We start from the raw sequence: 19313 nt of genomic DNA, 5'->3' as shown, positions 1-19313 counted from the left end.
ATCTAGTAATATAGTGTAATAGATTCTGCTAAAAGTCTTGCCTTAAATGTTGAAGTATTTTTTTTCTTTTTTCTTCATAGTGGTAGTCGCTCTTCTAAAACTTTTAAACCAAAGAAGAACATCCCAGAGGGTTCTCACCAGTATGAGCTCTTAAAACATGCAGAAGCCACACTTGGCAGTGGTAACCTCAGGATGGCTGTCATGCTTCCTGAGGGGGAAGATTTAAATGAGTGGGTTGCAGTTAACAGTAAGTAGCCTTTGTTTTTCTCAGTTAATACCCTCATTGCAGGTGAATTTGTTGAAGTTGTATATATTCTAGGGTCAAGTTAACCAATATTGGAGCACAGTGATATCACAATCCAAATTTAGTCTTTATGATATTTTATTTCTTTTTTTGTGTGTGGTACTGGTGGCTTTTCTACCTCTGGGCTATATTCCTAGACCTATATTTTATGCTTTATTTGGAAATAGGGTCTCACTAAGTTGCTGAGAGCCTCATTAAGTAGCTGAGGCTGACTTCAAACCTGTGTGATACTCCTGTCTCAGCCTCCCAAGCGCTGGGATTACAAGTGTGCACCACCATGCCCGGCTGTGATATTTTATTTCTAAATATAAAGTTTTATGGAAATTTTGTTGTTATATTACAAAACATAGATTTACTATTTTCAGTCAAACACTATGTGTCTGGCACTCTGCTGCCTTTTCTACGTGGATGATTATATTTCATTTTTATAGCCTTGTGATGTCAGTGCTATTATTATCCCAGTTTAATAGATAAATAAACTAAGAAAGATTAGTAACGTGTAGGTTACATTACTAGCTATTAAGTGGCAGAAAGTAAACACGATTTAGCCAGAGCTATTAGGCAAGAGAAGGAAATTAAAGGCATATAAATAGGGAAAGAAGAAATGAAATTTTCTGTTTGCAGATGATGTAATCCTATACTTAGTTTTGGAATGAGAGAGTGATCCTGCAATAAACACCTTCTAGTGTAATAAACATAGGATTAAAAAGGAATCACAAGTAGGAAAATGAATAGCAAATATTAAAATAGTCTATTGAGTTGGGTGCAGTGGCACACTCCTTTAATCCTAGTGCTTTGGAGACTGAGGCAGGAGGATCTCAAGTACCAGGCCAGCCCCAGCAACTTAGTGAGAATCTTTTTTTGTGTGTTTGTGGTACTGAGTATTGAACCCAGGGCATTCTACTTCTAAGCTACACCTACAGCCCTTTTTTATTATTATTTGGAAACTGGGTCTTGTTAGGTTTTTGAGAGTCTCACTACTTGCTGAGACAGTCTTCAAACCTGTGATCCTCCTGTCTCAGCCTCCCGCATACTGGGTTTACGGTTGTGTGACACTATGCCTGGCTAAGAATCTGTTTTTTTTTTTTTTTTTTTTTTGGTGGTGGTACTGGGGTTCCTGGAAGCCCTTCTACCTCTGGGCTACACTCCCAGACCTATTTTATATTTTTTAAATTTGGAAACAGGGTCTCTTAAGCCAGCTGCTGGCTTCGAACCTGCGCAATCCTCCTGTCTCAGCCTCCTAAGCGCGGGGATTACAAGCGTGCACTGCCACACCTAAGAATCTGTTTTAAAATAAAAAGGGCTGGGTTTATAGTTCAGTGGGTTCAGTCTTTAGTACCACAAGATAATAGATTGCAATCCAAATGTTAGTAATTGTATTAATTTTAAAGGTCAACAAAACTCCAGTAAAAAGACAGTGATTGAGGCTGGAGAGAGGCCTTAGGTTCCATCCATTGCATAGAAAATAAAAAGATAGATAGTATCAGGATGGTTACAAATCAAAACAGATCTAAATGCTTCTTCCAAGAGGCATACTATATACAGATATACAATGGCCAAAACTAAAAAGTTAAGACACCAATCCAAATAGTAATGTTATATTAGATAAGGTAGACTTTAAAGTAAACAAAATAAAAATAAAAACAGTAAAGAGGGAGATATAAAATTAATAAATGGCTCAATTTACAAAAAATATGTGAATACTTGAATTTGTTTCTAATAACTTAAAATGTGTTAAAGTTAGTTGAGTGAACTAAAAGAAATGGATGAAGTGTATTCACAGTCATAATGTGAAATATTAGCATTATTTATTTATTTTTGTGGTACTGAGGATGGGACCCAGGGGCATTCTACCTCCAAGCTACACCCCTAGCCTTATATTTTTTATTCTTTATTTCAAAACAGGGTCACACTGGGTTGCAAAGGGCCTAAGTAGCTGAAGCTGTCTGCAAACCATGATCCTCCTGTCTCAGCCTCCAAAATGCTGGGATTACAAGTGTGCACTACCACGTCTGGCAGCACTCTTGTTTTAGTAACTGATAGAAAATGTAGAAGGCAAATATCAATAAGGAATTAGAAAAATTTGACCAACATGATTAACAAACTTAACCTGAGGGTACATGACCTGCACATCTTGAGTCATACATGTGTACCTTTTCAAAAATCAAAATCAATATGTTCTCCGAACACAGTTGAATTTAACTAGAAACTAATAACAAAAAAACTAGTGAATTAGTATATGTTTGAAAGGAGTATATCTCAGCAGAAATCAGAAATAATTTTGTAACTGAAGCAGGATAATTAAAAATACTTTTTATGGAAATTGTGGGTGTAGCTTAAGCTATGTGAGAAGGTAATTTAGTCTTATGTACGTATATTTATAAAAAAAAATTTGAAGAGCCATGCATGGTGGTACACGCTTGTAATCCCAGGATTTGGGAGACAGACTGGAGGATCATGGTTTGCAGACAGCCTCAGCTACTACTTAGTGAGGCCCTCTGCAACTTAGTGAGACCCTGTTTCAAAATAATAAAAATAGGGCAGAGGGTGTAGCTCAGAGGTCACATGCCCCTGAGTTTCATCTCAGATCCACCAAAAAAAAAAAAGTAGTAATGAACTTAGTACATTCCAGAAGCTGAAAAGTAGCAAATTCAATATAAAGAAAAAATTAAAAAAATTATCAGTAAGATTAGAACAGAAGTTTAAAAAAACTGAAAACAAATATGATAAAGAGAAAAAACAAAGCAAAAAAAATCCATTCAAAAGTCTAATGAAATTTGCAACCTTGGTAAAACTGATTAAAAGAAGAAAAAAAAACCCAATACAAATAACCAATATCAGGAATGAAAAAGTGAGTATCACTAAAGAGCTTACATACACTGACTTAATTGTGGTTCTAGGACTGTGAACCCATTGGTGCTGTATGACTGACCTATTCCCCTTCCCTTTTCAGGTTTTTGAATTTTGAGACAGGGTCTCACTAAGTTGCTGAGAGCTTCACTGAGTTGCTGAGGGTGGCTTTGAATGCTCGACCCTCCTGTCTCAGCCTTCCAAAGCTGGGATTATAAGCGTGTGTCACCATACCCGGCCAACTCCGAAATATTTATGAAAAAATGGTCCTTATCACTTATCTTTAGTGATGACTGTCATAAATCAAGTGTGTCATTTTTGTTCACTTCTGTTTCTGATCTCTATTCTGTTTCCTTGTTTTACTGTATAGTTTTATTCATTGTGTTTTATAAATCTTGATATGTACCTTATTTATATTTTTGGTATTTAGGATTGAAATCGGGTATTCTACCATGGAGCTATAACCCCAGCCCTGTTTAATTTTTTATTTTGAAGCAGGGTCTCACTAAATTGCTAAGGGCCTCACTAGCTTGATGAGGCCGGCCTTGAAGCTGTGATTTTCCTGTCTCAGCAAGTACTGGAATTATAGTGTGGCACCATGTGCAGTGCACTTGATTTTTTTTAAGAATACATTCGATAGTCTTGGCTCTTTGCATTTTCGAATATATTTTAGCCTTTTGGAATGACTATTCCACAATCATTTAAATTTGTAGTTCGATGACTGTTAACATCATTTCATGGGATGTTTTGGAAACTACTTTTGTGAAGTGCCAGTTATTTACTGTTAACGTCATTTCATGGGATGTTTTGGAAACTACTTTTGTGAAGTGCCAGTTATTTATTTACTTATTTTTTTTATGGTAATGGGGACTGAACCCAGAGGCATTCTACCTTGGAGCTATATCTCTCAGCTCAATTTTATTTTTTATTTGGAAACAGTCTTGCTAGGTTAATGAGAGTCTTACTACTTACTGAGGCTGTCTTTGAATCTCTGATCCTTTTGTCAGCCCCTTAAGTACTGGGATTATAGGTGTATGATACCATGCCTGGCTGGAGCACTAGTTTAAAATCTCACGTTTTCTAACTTTTTCTTATAGATCTATGAGTTCTTTGTATATTCTGGAGAGATTTTTGTTGTTTATGTGTTGTAAATAATTTCTCCTACTTTTTGCCTGCCTTTTTTTTTTCTGTTAATGGGGTTTCTCCCCTCCTCTTTTTGGTGGTGGGGATTGAGCCCTCCAAGCTACACCCTCAGCCCTCCCCCCCCACCCCCCACCCCCCCGGTACTGGGGATGGAACCCAGGGGCATTCTATCTGAGCTACATCTCCAGCCCTATTTTTTATTCTTTATTTTGAAACAGGGTCTTACTAAGTTGCAAAGAGCCTCAATAGATGAGACTGTCTGTGAACCACGATCCTGTCTCAGCCTCCCAAATGCTGGGATTACAAGCATGTGCCACCACTCCCAGCTTCACTTTTGTTGTTGTTGTAATGAGGATTGAACCCAGGGGCATTCTACCTTTGAGCTATGTCCCCAGCCCTTTTTGTTTTTGATTTGAAACAGGGTCTCACTAGATTGATAAAAGTCTCACTACTTGCTGAGGCTTGTTCTTGAACAAGCAATTCTCCTGTCTCAGCCTTTCAAGTACTGGAATTACAAGCAGGTGCCACCAAGTCTGGCCTAATGGGTTCTCTATTTTGTTTTTTTTTCCGGTACTGGGGATGAAACTCAGGGGCATTTTACCGGCTGAGCTACACCCCCAGCCCTATTTTTTATTCTTTGTTTTGAAACAGGGTCTCACTGAGTTGCAAAGGGCCTCTCTAAGTAGCTGAGGCTGTCGGTGAACCCAGATCCTCCTGTCTCAGCCTCTCAAATGCTGGGATTACAAGCATTTTCCACCACGCCTGGCTTTAATGGGTTTTCTTAATGAATACAAGCTCCTAATTTCAGTGCAGCTAAATATTGAGGCTTCTGTGTATTGCTTTGTATTACACGTGCATTGTAGGGAAAAGAACACTGGTAAGCCTAAGAATCTTCTTAAATAAAATCACAATTTAATTTTAACTTCTAATTTACTTATAATTGATATTTGCTTTGTAGCAGTGGATTTCTTCAATCAGATCAACATGCTTTATGGAACCATCACGGACTTCTGTACAGAAGAGAGTTGTCCAGTTATGTCAGCTGGACCAAAGTAAGACACAGTTAATGATGTTCTTACTTTTACTTTAGTTTACAGTTCTTAGATAAGAAGAAAGTTTCTGACCATATACTTTCTCCACTTAGGAATGATTTGCCTGTGACCAGTATATCAAGTACATATTTCTTACGTTCAGCTTTATTACCCTTCCTACACTGTCTTCCTTCCTGCCTTTCCTTGGTTTGCTTATTTATCTTCTGCCTGTCCAAACTAGGTTACTGGAAATGCTTTCTCTTCTCTACATTACTTACACTTTCTGAAACTTCCTTATTTTGCTATTCTCTTAGATATTTTTCTTCTCTTCCATTTCCCTCCTATCATTTTCTGTTAATATTTCAAACAGTCTTAACCATTTTCAAGGTCCATATTAAAATGCTGCATCTTTATAAAGCCCTCTGATTTCTTCTTTTTTCTCGTTTATAATGGATTATATTTCTTCATTACAGTGTACCTTTCATACTACTTATCTCTCTTTTTTTTCTTTCTTTGCCATGCTAGGGATTGAGCTCAAGTCTATACACAAGCTAAGCATGTATGTTTTTTTGGGTACTAGGGATTGAACCCTGGGGCATTCTACCTCTCTTGAGCCCTTTTTTATTCTTTATTTTGAAACAGGGTCTCACAGTGTTGTAGAGGTCCTCACTAAGTAGCTGAGGCTGGCCACCACCTGCAATCCTTCTGTCTCGGATTACAAGTGTGCACCACCACACCTGGCGCCAACAAGTTTTGAATACCACTGAGCTGCATACCTATGACATATACCTTATTTATATGAAATACTAAGTACTGTTATAGTTGTTCTTTTAAATCTCTTTTGGTTGCCGGGCATGGTGGTGCATACCTATAATCCCAGTACTTGGGAGTCTGAGACAGGAGGATTGCAGATTCAAGGATAGCGTCAACAAGTAGTGAGACTTTTATCAACCTAGCAAGACCCTGTTTTCAAACAAAACAAAACAAAAACAGGGCTGCGGTGTAGCTCAAAGGTTAGAATGCCTCTGAGTTCCATTCCTAGTACCATGTACAAACACTAAAAAACCTCTTTTGGTGCAAAGACAGTACCTGCCACCTAGATAGTACTCAATATATGTTGGTTGGACCAGTACATCTTTGAAGCTGGCTTTTATTATTATAATAACAATGGAGGTACTATTTAGTGATACTACTTCATTTTATTACATTTGCTACAAAAATATTGGCTAACACATTGTCATGAACATAAAGAATTTAGTCAAATGATCACAGAGCTTATAATGGGTAAGAGAACTTAGGGAAGGTGTGGTGACACCACATAAAAGAGGTAAAAACATAATCTGGCTTCCCAGTAAAGAGAAAAGAAGACCATGCTGAAACAGGCAGAAAGCTGTATCTGATCTTTTGCTTCTTTCTAGCCCTGTATTCAGACTCTTTTTTTGGGGGGGGGGGCTCTGGGGATGGAACCCAGAGGCATTTGACATCCGAGCTATACCCCCTATCCAATTTTTTATTCTTTATTTTGAAACAGGGTCTCACTGAGTTGTGGAGGGCCTCACTAAGTAGCTGAGGCTGTCCGCGAACTGTGGTCCTCCAGTCTCAGCCTCCAAATGCTGGGATTACAAGCATGTGCCACCACGCCCGGCTAATTATTCAGACTCTTAGTCCCTGCTTGCTTACAGATTTCCTCTTGGAGTTATCTTCTGCTGTTTTCACCCATCATGGGTCTGTTTACTTCAGACAACTGTCCTCTGTGGGCATCTTTGTAGTTGTAGGGGCCTCTTTTGGTCTTCCGTTGTCATGTTTGAATTTACATTAATTAGGTAGTTCTTTGTTTTTAAATACACAGGTGTTTCCTGGTTTCATCAAAGATAGTGAATTTCTGTTACTTGTTATTTCAGGAAGGTTTCTTAAAGGAAAGGGGGCATTTAAAAATGAAATCCCACTTGTTAGGTGTTTACTTAAGATTAAAACAAGTTTTAAGTTTCACTTATGAAATAAATGTTTTTAATTTTGCTGTTACATAGTTAAGTAGTCACTGAAAAATGAAATAGCACTGTCTTAAAACAGCAAAATTTTGGGTTATATATATTTATTTTATTTTATTTTATTTTTAAAAAGCTAGGTATACTGCCGGGTGTGGTGGCACACGCTTGTAATCCCCTCACTTGGGAGGCTGAGACAGGAGGATAGCACAGGTTCAAAGCCAACTTCAGCTACTTAGTGAGACTCTCAGCAACTTAGTGCGACCCTGTCTCCAAATAAAATATAAAAATAGGTCGGGAGAAAGCCTCTGGGTCCCACCTCCAGTACCACCAAAAAAAAAAAAAAAAGAAAGAAAGAAAGAAAAAAAAGGTAGGTATACCTTTAAGCTACAGCCCAAGCCCTTTTTCCTTTTTTTTTTTTTTTTTTTTTTAAAGAGACAGGATCTTGCTAAGTTGCTGACAGCCTCACTGAGTTGCTGAGGCTGGCTTCAAACTTGTGATCTTCCTATCTCAGCCTCCCAAGTAGGTATTACAGGCTTGCACCAACTTTTGCCTGTTGATAATGCTAAGATGTAGTTTTGAGGGTTCTTTATCTTTCCTAGTAGAGGCATAGTTGTACCAAGGAGATGCATTTGTTAATAGAAATTTAGTATCTCTTGCCCAAAATACTTGGGATTAGAGGAATTTGGCATTTTTAAAATTTTGGAATATTTGCATAAGCATAGAGTTATCTCAAGGATGGTATTCAAATCTTAGCATGAAATTAATTTGTATTTCATATATACCTTACATATATATTGGCTGAAGATAATGTTATACAATATGTTTAGTACATCTTTGTTTTGACTGCAACTATCACATGAGGTCAAGTGCAGAATTTTCTGCTTGTGGCATCTTGTTGGAAGGCAAACAGTTCCTGATTTTGGAGTATTTCAGATTTTGGTTTGAGTATTTTCAACCTGCTTAATATTTGCCTTTTAAAGTTGTATTGAATGATGACTCACAGGATTTGTTCTCAGTTACTGTTTATTATTATTAAAAAACAAAATGGTGAATGTTTTGGAGTTGTAGGTTACAGGCTCATATCATGATGACAAATAAATTTCAAAGAAAATCGCCTGTCATAGGTGCAATTTAAAAAAAGGTGCAATAAAAATAGTTGGGGGCAAAACAGAGCTACAAAGTGAAGAAGTCATCTTAAGTATATAGGTAAAAGAAAAAAGATTAGGAAATCATAGTTGTAAACTTTATAGGTATAAGCAACCTAGAGTTATAGGTATAAAGCTTTTAAAAAAAGCTTTAGGGTATTGAGTATGATTTATTGTTTACCATGCCTCATTTTGATTTTACATTTGAAAATTAATATCAAAAACCTGAAAATCAGCTGGGCATAGTGCCGCACACTTGTAATCTCAGCATTTGGGAGGCTGAGACAGGAGGATCGTGGTTCAGTTCTCTGACAGCCTCAGCTACTTAGTGAGACCTTCTGCAACTCAGTGAGATCTTGTTTCAGAATAAAGAATAAAAAATGGGGCTGGGGGTGTAGCTCAGAGGCAGAATGCCCCTGGGTTCCATCCCTACTACCACACACACACACACACACACACAAAAAAAAAAAAAAAAAAAAAAAAAAACAACCCCCCCCCCAAAAAAAAATCCCCTGTAAATCATTAACAAGATAAAGAACATTATTGTGAGGGAAGAGTAGAAGTGTTAAGGTTTCTTAACAAGAGGGCTAAAACATGGATGAATTACTGTCTCTAAGTGATGAGTAATGATGATTAAAGTTCTGCTATCCATGATCTGTCTCCTAAGAGGATCAAACAAGAAGAAATAGGCTTAAATTACACTAAGAACTTTAGTGTGTGTGTGTGTGTGTGTGTGTGTGTGTGTGTGGTACTGGGGATTGAACCCAGGGGCCTTCTACCTCTGAGATACATCCCTCACCTATTTTATGTTTTATTTGGAAACAGGGTTTCACTAAATTGCTGAGAGCCTCACTAAGTAGCTGAGGCTGGGAACCTACAGAATCCTCCTGTCTTAGCATCCCATTATGGGTGTGTGCCACCATGCCCGGCTAAAGACTTTAATTTTTTTTTTTTTTTTTTTTTTTTTTTGCAGTACTGGGAATTGAACCCAGGGGGATTCTACCTCAAAGCTACACACCCAGCCCTATTTTTAAATTCTTTATCTTTTTTTTTTTTTCCATACTAGGGGTTGAACCCAGGGGCATGCTACCAGCGACACTCCCAGAAGTAATAGAATGCCCCTGTGTTCAACCCCCAGCACCAAAAAAAGTAATTTAAAAAAATACATCTTTGCCAGGCATAGTGGTGCATACCTATAATCCTAGTACATTGGAGGTTGATACTGGAGGACCCCAAGTTTGTGGCCAGCCTCAGCAACCTCATGAGGCTCTCTACAATTTAGTGATACCCTGTTTCAAAATAAAAAATAAGCCAGAGGCCCAGCATGGTGGCACACACTTGTAAGCCCAGTATTCAGAAGGCTGAGAGAGGAGGATCGCAGTTCACAGCCAGCCTTAGCTACTTAGTGAGGTCCATTGCAACTAAGTGAGACCCTGTTTCAAAATAAAGAATAAAATATAGGGCTGGGGGTGTAGCTTGGAGGTAGACTGCCCATTGGTTCCATACTAAGTACCGCAAAAAAAAAAAAAAAAAAGGCCAGATATAGTGGTGCATGTGTCTAATTTCAGTGTTCCGGAGGCTGAAACAGGAGATTGCTGTTTCATAGCCAGCCTCAGCCACTTGGTGAAGACCTCTGCAACTTAGTGAGACCCTGTTTTAAAATAAAAAAGAAATAGGGCTTGGGTTGTAGTTTGGAGGTAGACTGCACCTGGGTACTGCAAAAATATAAAAATAAAGTTGGGAGTGATGGCTCATGCTTTTAATCCTAGTACTTGGGAGGTTGAGACAGGATGATCACAAGTTTGTAGCCAGCCTCAGCAATTTAGTGATTCCCCTTGTAACTTAGTGAGACCCTCTTTCAAAATAAAGAACAAAATAGTGCTGTGGGGTATAGCTCAGAGGTAGAATGACCCTGGGTTCAATCACCAATACCACCCCCCCCAAAAAAAAAAATAGGGCTATAGGTGTAGCTCAGAGGTAGAATGCCTCTGGGTTTAATCCCCAGTAAACACACACACACACACACACACACACACACACACACACACACACACACACACACACTACATCTTTATTTGGCAAAATAGATTTTTAGAACATATTTATGTTTTAATAACACATGAATCTGTAATATAAAAATGAGTATACTTTATATAATTGCATACTGATATTCTTTGTGATTTTTATCTTTCCATTGCAGATATGAGTATCATTGGGCAGATGGAACAAACATAAAGAAGCCTATTAAGTGCTCCGCACCAAAGTATATTGATTATCTGATGACTTGGGTCCAGGATCAGTTGGATGATGAGACATTATTTCCATCAAAAATTGGTATTTTTTTTTTATATAATTGGGACCCATCATAGTTTATCAAATTTTATGGTTCTAGAATTGTCCTTACTCTTCCTACTCTATTAATTTGGATAATTCTATAGAGCTATGTTGATATATGTGTATATTGTGCAATTCCCAAGAAGAGGTACAAAAATTTGTTAACAGTCATAAAATAAGCAACATATTTCATGTAAATTAATTTTTTTTGCCTTTTAACTTAGTGTAATTAATAGAATAGGTTTATTAGAAAATGAATATTGTATTTCTCTTGACTTAAGATAATTGTTTTATATGATAGATTTTTGTGATATTAAATAAAGATTAAAAATTATTGGATTTACTTCCAAAGAGGGCTTTTTTGGAGGGATATATATATATATATATATATATATATATATATATATATACACACACACACACACACACACACACACACACACACATACATATGAATTATGAAGCTCAACCCTTTCAGTAGAAAGTTCAAGATACAGGCTTATTACCATTTTAGGAACCACACTAGGTGACCATATCTACCAAAGTAGTTCTAAACTCATGCATTCATTTGAAAGTGTCCTCTCTTAGTCGGGCATGGTGGTACACGCTTGTAATTTCAGCATTCAGGAGGCGGAGACCAGAAGATTGCAGTTCAGGGACAGCCTCAGCTACTCAGTGAGGTCCTTTGCGACTCTCTTAGACCCTGTTTCAAAAATAAAAAGACCAAAAAAATAGGGCTAGGGGTGTAGCTCAGAGGTACATTGCCCTTGGGTTCCATCCCCAGTACTAAAAAAAAAAAAAAAAAAAAAAAAAAAAAGTGTTCTATCTTCTTCATGCCAAGTTTGTCCTAAACATCAAGGTGAGCTTCTAATTTCAAATAAACAATATATTCTTCAATTTGTAGGTCTTGTTCAGGTTTTTCATGTGTTCTGAGTAATACCTTTATAGTTAAAGAGAAGTTTTAATATTTGTTTTCATTCAGTTGTGTTCTTTCTTTTAGTCTTTTTAAATCCATGAGATGTGTATTTTAGTCCTTTTTGCTTGCTCATTCACGACATTGATAGTTTTTAATAGTGTTTTGTTTTGTTTTGGTATTACAGGGGATTAAGCTCAGGGGCATTTTACCTCTGAGCTACACCTCCAGCCCTATTCATTTTTTATTTTGAAATGAGGTTTTGCTAGGTTGATGAGAGTCTTACTACGTACTGAGGCTGTCCTTGAACATGTGATCTTCTTGTCTTAGACTCCCAAGTACTGGGATTATAGGTGTGTGCCACCTTGCCCAGCTTGAAATTTTTTTTTCCTCTGTACTGGGGATAGAACCCAGGGTATATTCTACCCCCCGAGCTACTCTCATCCCTATTCTTTTATTCTTTATTTTGAAACAGAGTCTCACTAAGTTGCAGTAGCTAAGGCTGGCCTGGCACCTATGATTGATTATCCTGCCTCAGCCTCCCAAGTACTAGGATTATAGTTATATATTATCATATACCCAGTTTAGAATTTTAGGGGGGGATAGTGGGGATTGAATCCAAGGGCATCCTACCTCCAAGCTACAACCCAGCCCTATTTTTTATTCTTTATTTTGAAACAGGGTCTCACCAAGTTGTGGAGGACCTCACTGAGTTGCTGAGCCTGTCCTTGAACCTGCAATCCTCTTTATTCAGCCTTCCAAATACTGGAAGTACATGTGTGTCCCAGCATGTTTGGCCAGTTTAGAATAATTTTAAATGAGCAATGGGCAACATCATGACATTGAACCTGGTAGTATCAGTATTCAGCTGTTTTGCCAGTTTAGATCATTTAGTCAGTTTAACAATGAATATAGGATTTTGTATTTTTTTTTTAATACTAGAGGTTAAGCCCAGAGGCATTCTACTGAGCTACATCCCCAGCCTTGCTTTTTTTTAAATTACTTTTCCTATTTAATTAATTAATTAATTAATTATTTTTGTGGTACTGGAGATGGAATCCAGAGGCATTCTACCTCCAAGCTATACTCTTAGTCCTATTTTTTATTCTTTATTTTGAAACAGGGTCTCACTGAGTTGCAAAGGGCCTCCTCACTAAGTAGTAACTGAGGCTGTCTGTGAAGCACAATCTTCCTGTCTCAGCCTCCCAAATGCTGGGATTGCAAGCATGTGCCACCACACCTGGTTTTGTTTTTTATTTGGAAACAGGGTCTTGCTAAATTGCTGAGACCTCACTAAATTGTGAAATCCTCCTATCTTGACCTGGGATTACAGGCATGTGCCATCATGCCCAGCTGATTTTGTTTTTTTTGTTTTTTGTTTGGCGGTACAGGGGATGGAACCAAGGGACAGTCTACCTTCACACTACACTCCCAGCCCTATATTTTATTCTTTATTTTGAAGCAGGATCTCACTGAGTTACAACGGGTCTTGCTAAGGAGTAGCTGAGGCTGTCTTCAAACCACGATCTTCCTCTCTCAGCTTCCCAAATGCTGGGATTACAAGCATGGGTCACCACACCTGCCTCTTAATTTTGTATTTTTTTAAAGGATAAATTTTATTATATGTATTTAAGTTATATAACATGGTAAGATTTTGTGCGCGCGCGCTTGTGTGTGTGTGTGTGTGTGTGTGTGTGTAAATGGTTATTATGGTGAAACAAGTGAACACATTCATGATCTCAGTTATATATTACCCCATACACCTTGGCAAAAGCAGCTACAACTTATTTAATAAAAATTCCTGATACAGTACACTATTAATAGTTACAGTCTTAATATTGTACATTAGATTTTTAGACTTCGTCATCCTATGAATCTGCTACTTTGTATTCTTTGACCTACAACTCTTGGTAGCTTACCACATTTTTATTCTCCTTTTATTTAAACCCCTTCCCTAAATATAAATGAGATCATGCAATATCTTGTTATTATTATTGTTTAATTTATACTTAGTGTAATGTCCTCCAAGTCCATTCATGTTATAACAAAAGGCAGGATCTTTTCCCTTTTAAGACTGAATAATATTTTTGCATACATGTATCTCAGTTTCTTTATACATTCATCCATTTATGAACATTTAAGTTGTTTAAATATCTTGGGTATTATGAATAAAAGTACGGTCCACATAGGAGTGCAATATCTTTTTTGTGTGTTACTGGGGATGGAACCCAGGGGCATTCTACCTCTGAGCTATTTTTATTTTTTACTCTTTTTTATTTTTTTAACCCTATTTTTTATTCTTTACTTTGAAACAAGGTCTCAGTGGGTTGCAAAGGACCTCACTGAGTAGCTGAAGCTGTCCACGAACTGCGGTCCTCCTGTCTCAGCCTCCCAAATGCTGGGATTACAAGCATCTGCCACCATGCCCATCTGGGAGTGCAATATCTTATGTTGTGATGATTTCATCTATTTTAAATATATACTCAGAAGAAGGATTGCTAAGTCATATTGTAATTTTCTTTTTGATATTTTTAGGAACCTTTGTACTGTTTCCAAAGTGGCTATACCAGTCTACCAAACAGTGTATAAAGGTTTTCTTTTCCTTGCAGGGACTTTGTATTTTTCTAGTTTTGTATCTATTTAATGCTGTAAAAGTGTTCTAGTTCACAAAACAAGGCGTCTAATTGAACAGAGACTGCAGCTGATTTCAGCGCCAATATAGACCTGGAGTAGTAATAATGAAATAGTTATATAGAAAAAGTACAAAATGTAAGTACCTTAAATGGAAGTAAACATGGCTCATACATTATTTATGTTCACATACATGTGGAAATTTGAATATCTAAGTGTGGGTTTTTAGCTTTTTTTCCATCTTAGGTGTTTGTTTCATTTTAGTAAAGTGGTGATGTGTTAGAGGCTTACTAGGCTTTGATAAAGATTAGTTCTTATTTTGTAGAAGTTCTGGAGTTTCCATTCACAGCTTGAGAATTCTGAAGGGCATAATGGATAATATAAACTAGTAATTTGTAAAAACTACTTTTCACCCTTATCTTAGTAATTTATGTTGCCATTTGCTGTCAAAATCATGTTGCCTTGCTCTCTTTTTATTTATAACAAAGGGTGTTGTTTATTTCTTTACTAGGTGTTCCATTCCCAAAGAATTTCATGTCTGTGGCAAAGACTATACTCAAACGTCTCTTTAGGGTTTATGCTCACATTTATCATCAACATTTTGACCCTGTGATCCAGCTTCAGGAGGAAGCACATCTCAATACATCTTTCAAGCACTTTATTTTTTTTGTCCAGGTAAGTTGAATTAGGGGGGCCTTAGCTGCTGAATGTAAAAATTTTTCCTTAAAATTCAGTGATGAGTACTGCTTATTTACTGTCAAGACAGAATTTGACATCTCTCTATCCTGTATCTTCTATACTTTCCATGATGATAGGAACTGGCCTTTTATTTGTGAATTTTATGTGTTCAAGTTGAGGGCAGTCAAGTCTAAAATGGATCCGAGAGGCTTTGTCTTGGATTTACTTTAGTTCTTAGGCCATATGGAGTGGCTGAATATGAACCTGACTAGTTGGGTTGATTTGTAGATAAAATTGGTCTCTTGACTATGCTTATACTCCTACTTTCCTTAACCCTCTACTTTTTTCTGTTTTGTATTATTGTTGTTGTTGTTGTTGTTGTTGTTGTTGTTGTTGTTGTTATTATTGTTGTTTGTGTGTGTGTGTGTTACTGATGATTGAACCCAGGGGCATTCCACCATCTGAGCTGCACTCCAAGTCCTTTTAATTTTTTATTTTGAAGCAGGAGATAACCTGTATAATAGCCTGCTGGCCTTCAACCTGTGGTCCTCTGTCTTGGTCTCTCAAGTAGTAGGATTACAGATATGTACCCTGATTCTAGCCCATCCTTGATCTTTACTAGTAGATTCCATCTTGGAAATACACTTTTTTGAATATTTTCCTCTTCCCCTTCTTTATTTTTGAGGGTCTGGGAATTAAACTCAGGGGCATTATACCTCCAACGTTCACCCTTGGCTTTTTTTTTTAATGTTGAAACAGGGTCTCGTTAAGTTGCTGAGGATCTTACTAAGTTCCTAAGGCTGGTGTCAAACCTGTGATCCTCCTACTTTATTCTCCTAAGTACTAGATTTAAAGGAGTGTACTACCATTACCTCTCCCCCCTTTTTATTATTTTGTTTTGAAATAGGGTTTTGCTGTGTTTCCAAGGCTATCCATGAATCTGTGATCCTCCTGTCTCAGCCCCTCAAGTACTGAGATTACAGGCCTGTGCTACCATATCCAGCTTCCCTTACCCTTCTCTTGAGAACACATTCTAAATAATTTCTAAGTTAAGGACCACCCATCATGTCTGAGGGTAAAATATATCAGAGTGTTTCTGTTCTATAGGTCTGTTAGTCTTCAATCTGACCTGTAGCTGATCTCCTCTTTGTTTAGTCCTCAAATAACTGGCCTTAGAAATAGAGACTAAGAGCACTAAAAAAATATTCTTACTTAATTCTCTAATTAGAGAAATAATAAATGAAAGTTGGAATTGACTGATCTAGCCAGTTTTATTATTTACTTATTTTTGTAGAGGTTAAAAGAAGGAGGTGATGGAGAGGAGAAGCCCAGGTTTGAATTTATGAATATATGTTGTTTTGTACATCTGTGGGCATGTTTATAAATGCCTCCTTCACTTCCAATCTCCTTTGAAGAAAACTGTCCCTTTCCCCTATTTATATACTGCTCACACTGAAGACATACATTTTATATCTCAATTTCTCGTACATCAACACATTTTAGGTGACTTTAATTTGCCAAAACTGTTGTTTTAATATCCCCTCTGCAGATCCATAGAAATGTAATTCTTAATTTTTCATCTTTGCAAAATTTGTACTGTGGTTTAAGGCCGAATATAACTCTAAAAGTTAAGGCTTTGGTGTTTTAGGAGAGCATGTTCTCCCAAACAAAGGGTTAGTTTTACTTTATTTTGTAATCCTTTTTTTTTTTTTTGGTGGTACTGGGGATTGAACTCAGAAGCATTCTACCTCCAAGCAATACCCCTAGCTCTATTTTTTATTCTTTATTTTGAAACAGGGTCTCACTAAGTTGATGAGTTTCACTACTTGCTGAGGCTATCCTTGAACCTGTGATCCTCCTGTCTCAGCCTCCCAAGTACTGGAATTATAGGTGTGTGCCACCATGGCCAGCTTTATTCTCTGATCTTAAAAGTATACAGTTTCCTAAATCCTAATACATATATGGAGATCAGTGTGCTTAATTTATAACATCTGATCGCACTTACACTTCAGACTTCTGTGAGCTTCTTATTAATTACATAGTCTCATCCTTTGTTAATGAGGGATATCTAACTTGGCCCCACAATTTTTAGAATCTTGCTCTGTCCTTTCTCCAACTGCAGCTCCTCCCTACAGAATGAGAGATCTACAAGGCCAAGAACCAGATCTCTTTTGGTGTTTATACTTTTACCGGAGACTCCAGAGTTCTTTGCCCACCTGGTCCCAAGTGCATTGCCAGGATCTCTGTGGATCTTTTCCTTGAGTCTGTTATTGGGAGAGCAGGCCATATCTCTGATAGGTATACTTGTCAGTCTGAGGAGTAGCCTGATGACAGCTGTTTGTAAGGACTTGTGGATCATCTTACCCATATGTGCCAGCCAAGGTGTCTCCATTCATTCTGTGGTACAGAATGGAGCTAGCGGTTAGAAGAGCACTTGAGGCTGGTTCTCCTTATGTCACTGCTTTATAATGTAAGGAGCAATCCTGAGGCATCTTGAGAATTTTAAATTTGAGTCTGCTTTCCTGGTCACTATAAAGGTATATTTGTCAAGGTAGGAGGATAGATCATGTTTTATTTAGCAAGATTAGATTAATGTAAGCGGGGCGTGGTAGTATACCCTTGTAATCCTAGTACTTTGGAGGCCGCGGTAAGAGGATCACAAGTTCAAAGCCAGCCTCAGCAATTTAGTGAGGCTGTCAGCAACTTATTTCCACTTGCTGGGGCTGTAGCTCAGAGGTGGAATGTGCCTTGGTTCAATACCCAGTATACCCCCTCTCTCACATACACATTAGATTAATATAAAATTTAATAATTAAGTCATTGATATATTTCCATTTGTGCCCAGACCCCACAAGTCTTAAGTGGCAAGCTTTTGAATGTCTCCTAATGCTTCTTGATAATTCTCATTGTAGATTTTTGACACCTAATGGATGCTCATGAATTAATTATGTTGGAAATTGAGAATGCTTCATCATGGCAGAAGCCTGGAAATATAGACATCCCTTATTTCTTAGCCTTATAGTTAGTAATTCATGGGAATTCTGTTCAGAAGTAGATTTCAGAATGATATTTCAGAACTACTTTATTATTATTATTTAGGGGTGCTTAGGGTTGAACCCAAGGCTTTGTACATGGTCTTCCAACTTAGGGGTGGAACTTTTAAAGAAGCACCACAATTTAGGGTTGGCAGCATAGATTAGTGGTAAATGTGGGAGGCCCTGGGTTTACTCTCCAGCACCTTAAAAAAGGCACAAATTGAATCCAGTTGTTCTCATTTGTTTTTTTCAGAATTTTAATTATTCATGTTACTTGTATACTGTATCTTATGATAGCCTATAGATCTATTAGTTTACAGCCAAGCTTTTACTCTTCATATAATGCCCAAGTTTGCCTGCTAAGCTAAATATTTTGATCCCTGTTTGTTTTTTCTGTACTTAAAATGGTGCCTAGGTTATTGCTTTCAACAGGAAGAAACAATTACCATTGATTGATTTACTTCATGCCAGATATTACATAAAATGGTTAGCATCCATTATCACATTCAGTGTCCCCACAATATTTTAATGAGGTAAGGATTTATCCTACTATTAGAGATGTAAAAATATAACATCAGGCAAATTAAGCCAAAGACACAGAGCTAGTGATTAGAAAAAATATATCAAATCTATCTTTACTTCAAGCCAGGTAGGGTGGTGCATGCTTTGTAATCCCAGTACTTGGGAGCCTGAGACAGGAGGATCACAGGTTTGCAACCAACCTCAGCTACTTAGTGAGGCCCTCCACAACCTAGTGAGACCCTGTTTCAAAATAAAAAATAGGGCTAAGGGTATAGCTCAGAGGTAGAATGGTCTTGGGTTCAATTCCCAGTACCACAACAAAAGAATAAAAATCTATCTTTATTTCAAAAACTAATTTCTAATCAGTTAATGGTAATCTGCTTTGGGATGAAACACAAATTATATGTTTTTGTTATTTCTTCTACCTTTTTGTCTAGGAGTTCAACCTTATTGATAGAAGAGAACTTGCACCACTTCAAGAACTGATTGAAAAACTCACCTCAAAGGACAGATAAAAGGATGCAGAGCTGTGCAAATTGTTCCTCAAATGAAGCTGTGTGGAGTGTGTTTCTGTAAAATTATGTTTTTAATCTAGATTGTTTCATCTTAGGTTTGGGGGGCTTGTTTGGGTTCCCTTTTCTTCATTCTGAGTATTTGAAAACATATTCTATTGCTAGAGGAAGCCAGGAACCATTCTCTACATTTAATAGGGGGGTAAATTTTGTCTTTGTGGCCTACA

At 37.3% G+C, this 19313-nt stretch overlaps 1 protein-coding gene across 1 annotated transcript; it reads left to right on the top strand.

The window, feature by feature from the left end:
• Positions 1-201: 201 nt before the first annotated feature.
• Positions 202-19089, top strand: MOB1B (MOB kinase activator 1B; the record flags this gene model as incomplete). Its single annotated transcript, XM_080697061.1, has 5 exons — positions 202-247; positions 5256-5349; positions 10662-10795; positions 14851-15014; positions 19012-19089. The coding sequence occupies 5 exons, from the start codon at positions 202-204 to the stop codon at positions 19087-19089; spliced, it is 516 nt and encodes a 171-aa protein (XP_080553187.1).
• Between the last annotated feature and the right edge of the window lie 224 nt (positions 19090-19313).

This window comes from Muscardinus avellanarius (genome assembly GCF_963383645.1).
Source record: "Muscardinus avellanarius genome assembly, chromosome: 6".
Lineage (NCBI taxonomy): Eukaryota > Metazoa > Chordata > Mammalia > Rodentia > Gliridae > Muscardinus > Muscardinus avellanarius.
This window is presented reverse-complemented; position numbering and strand designations above follow the sequence as displayed.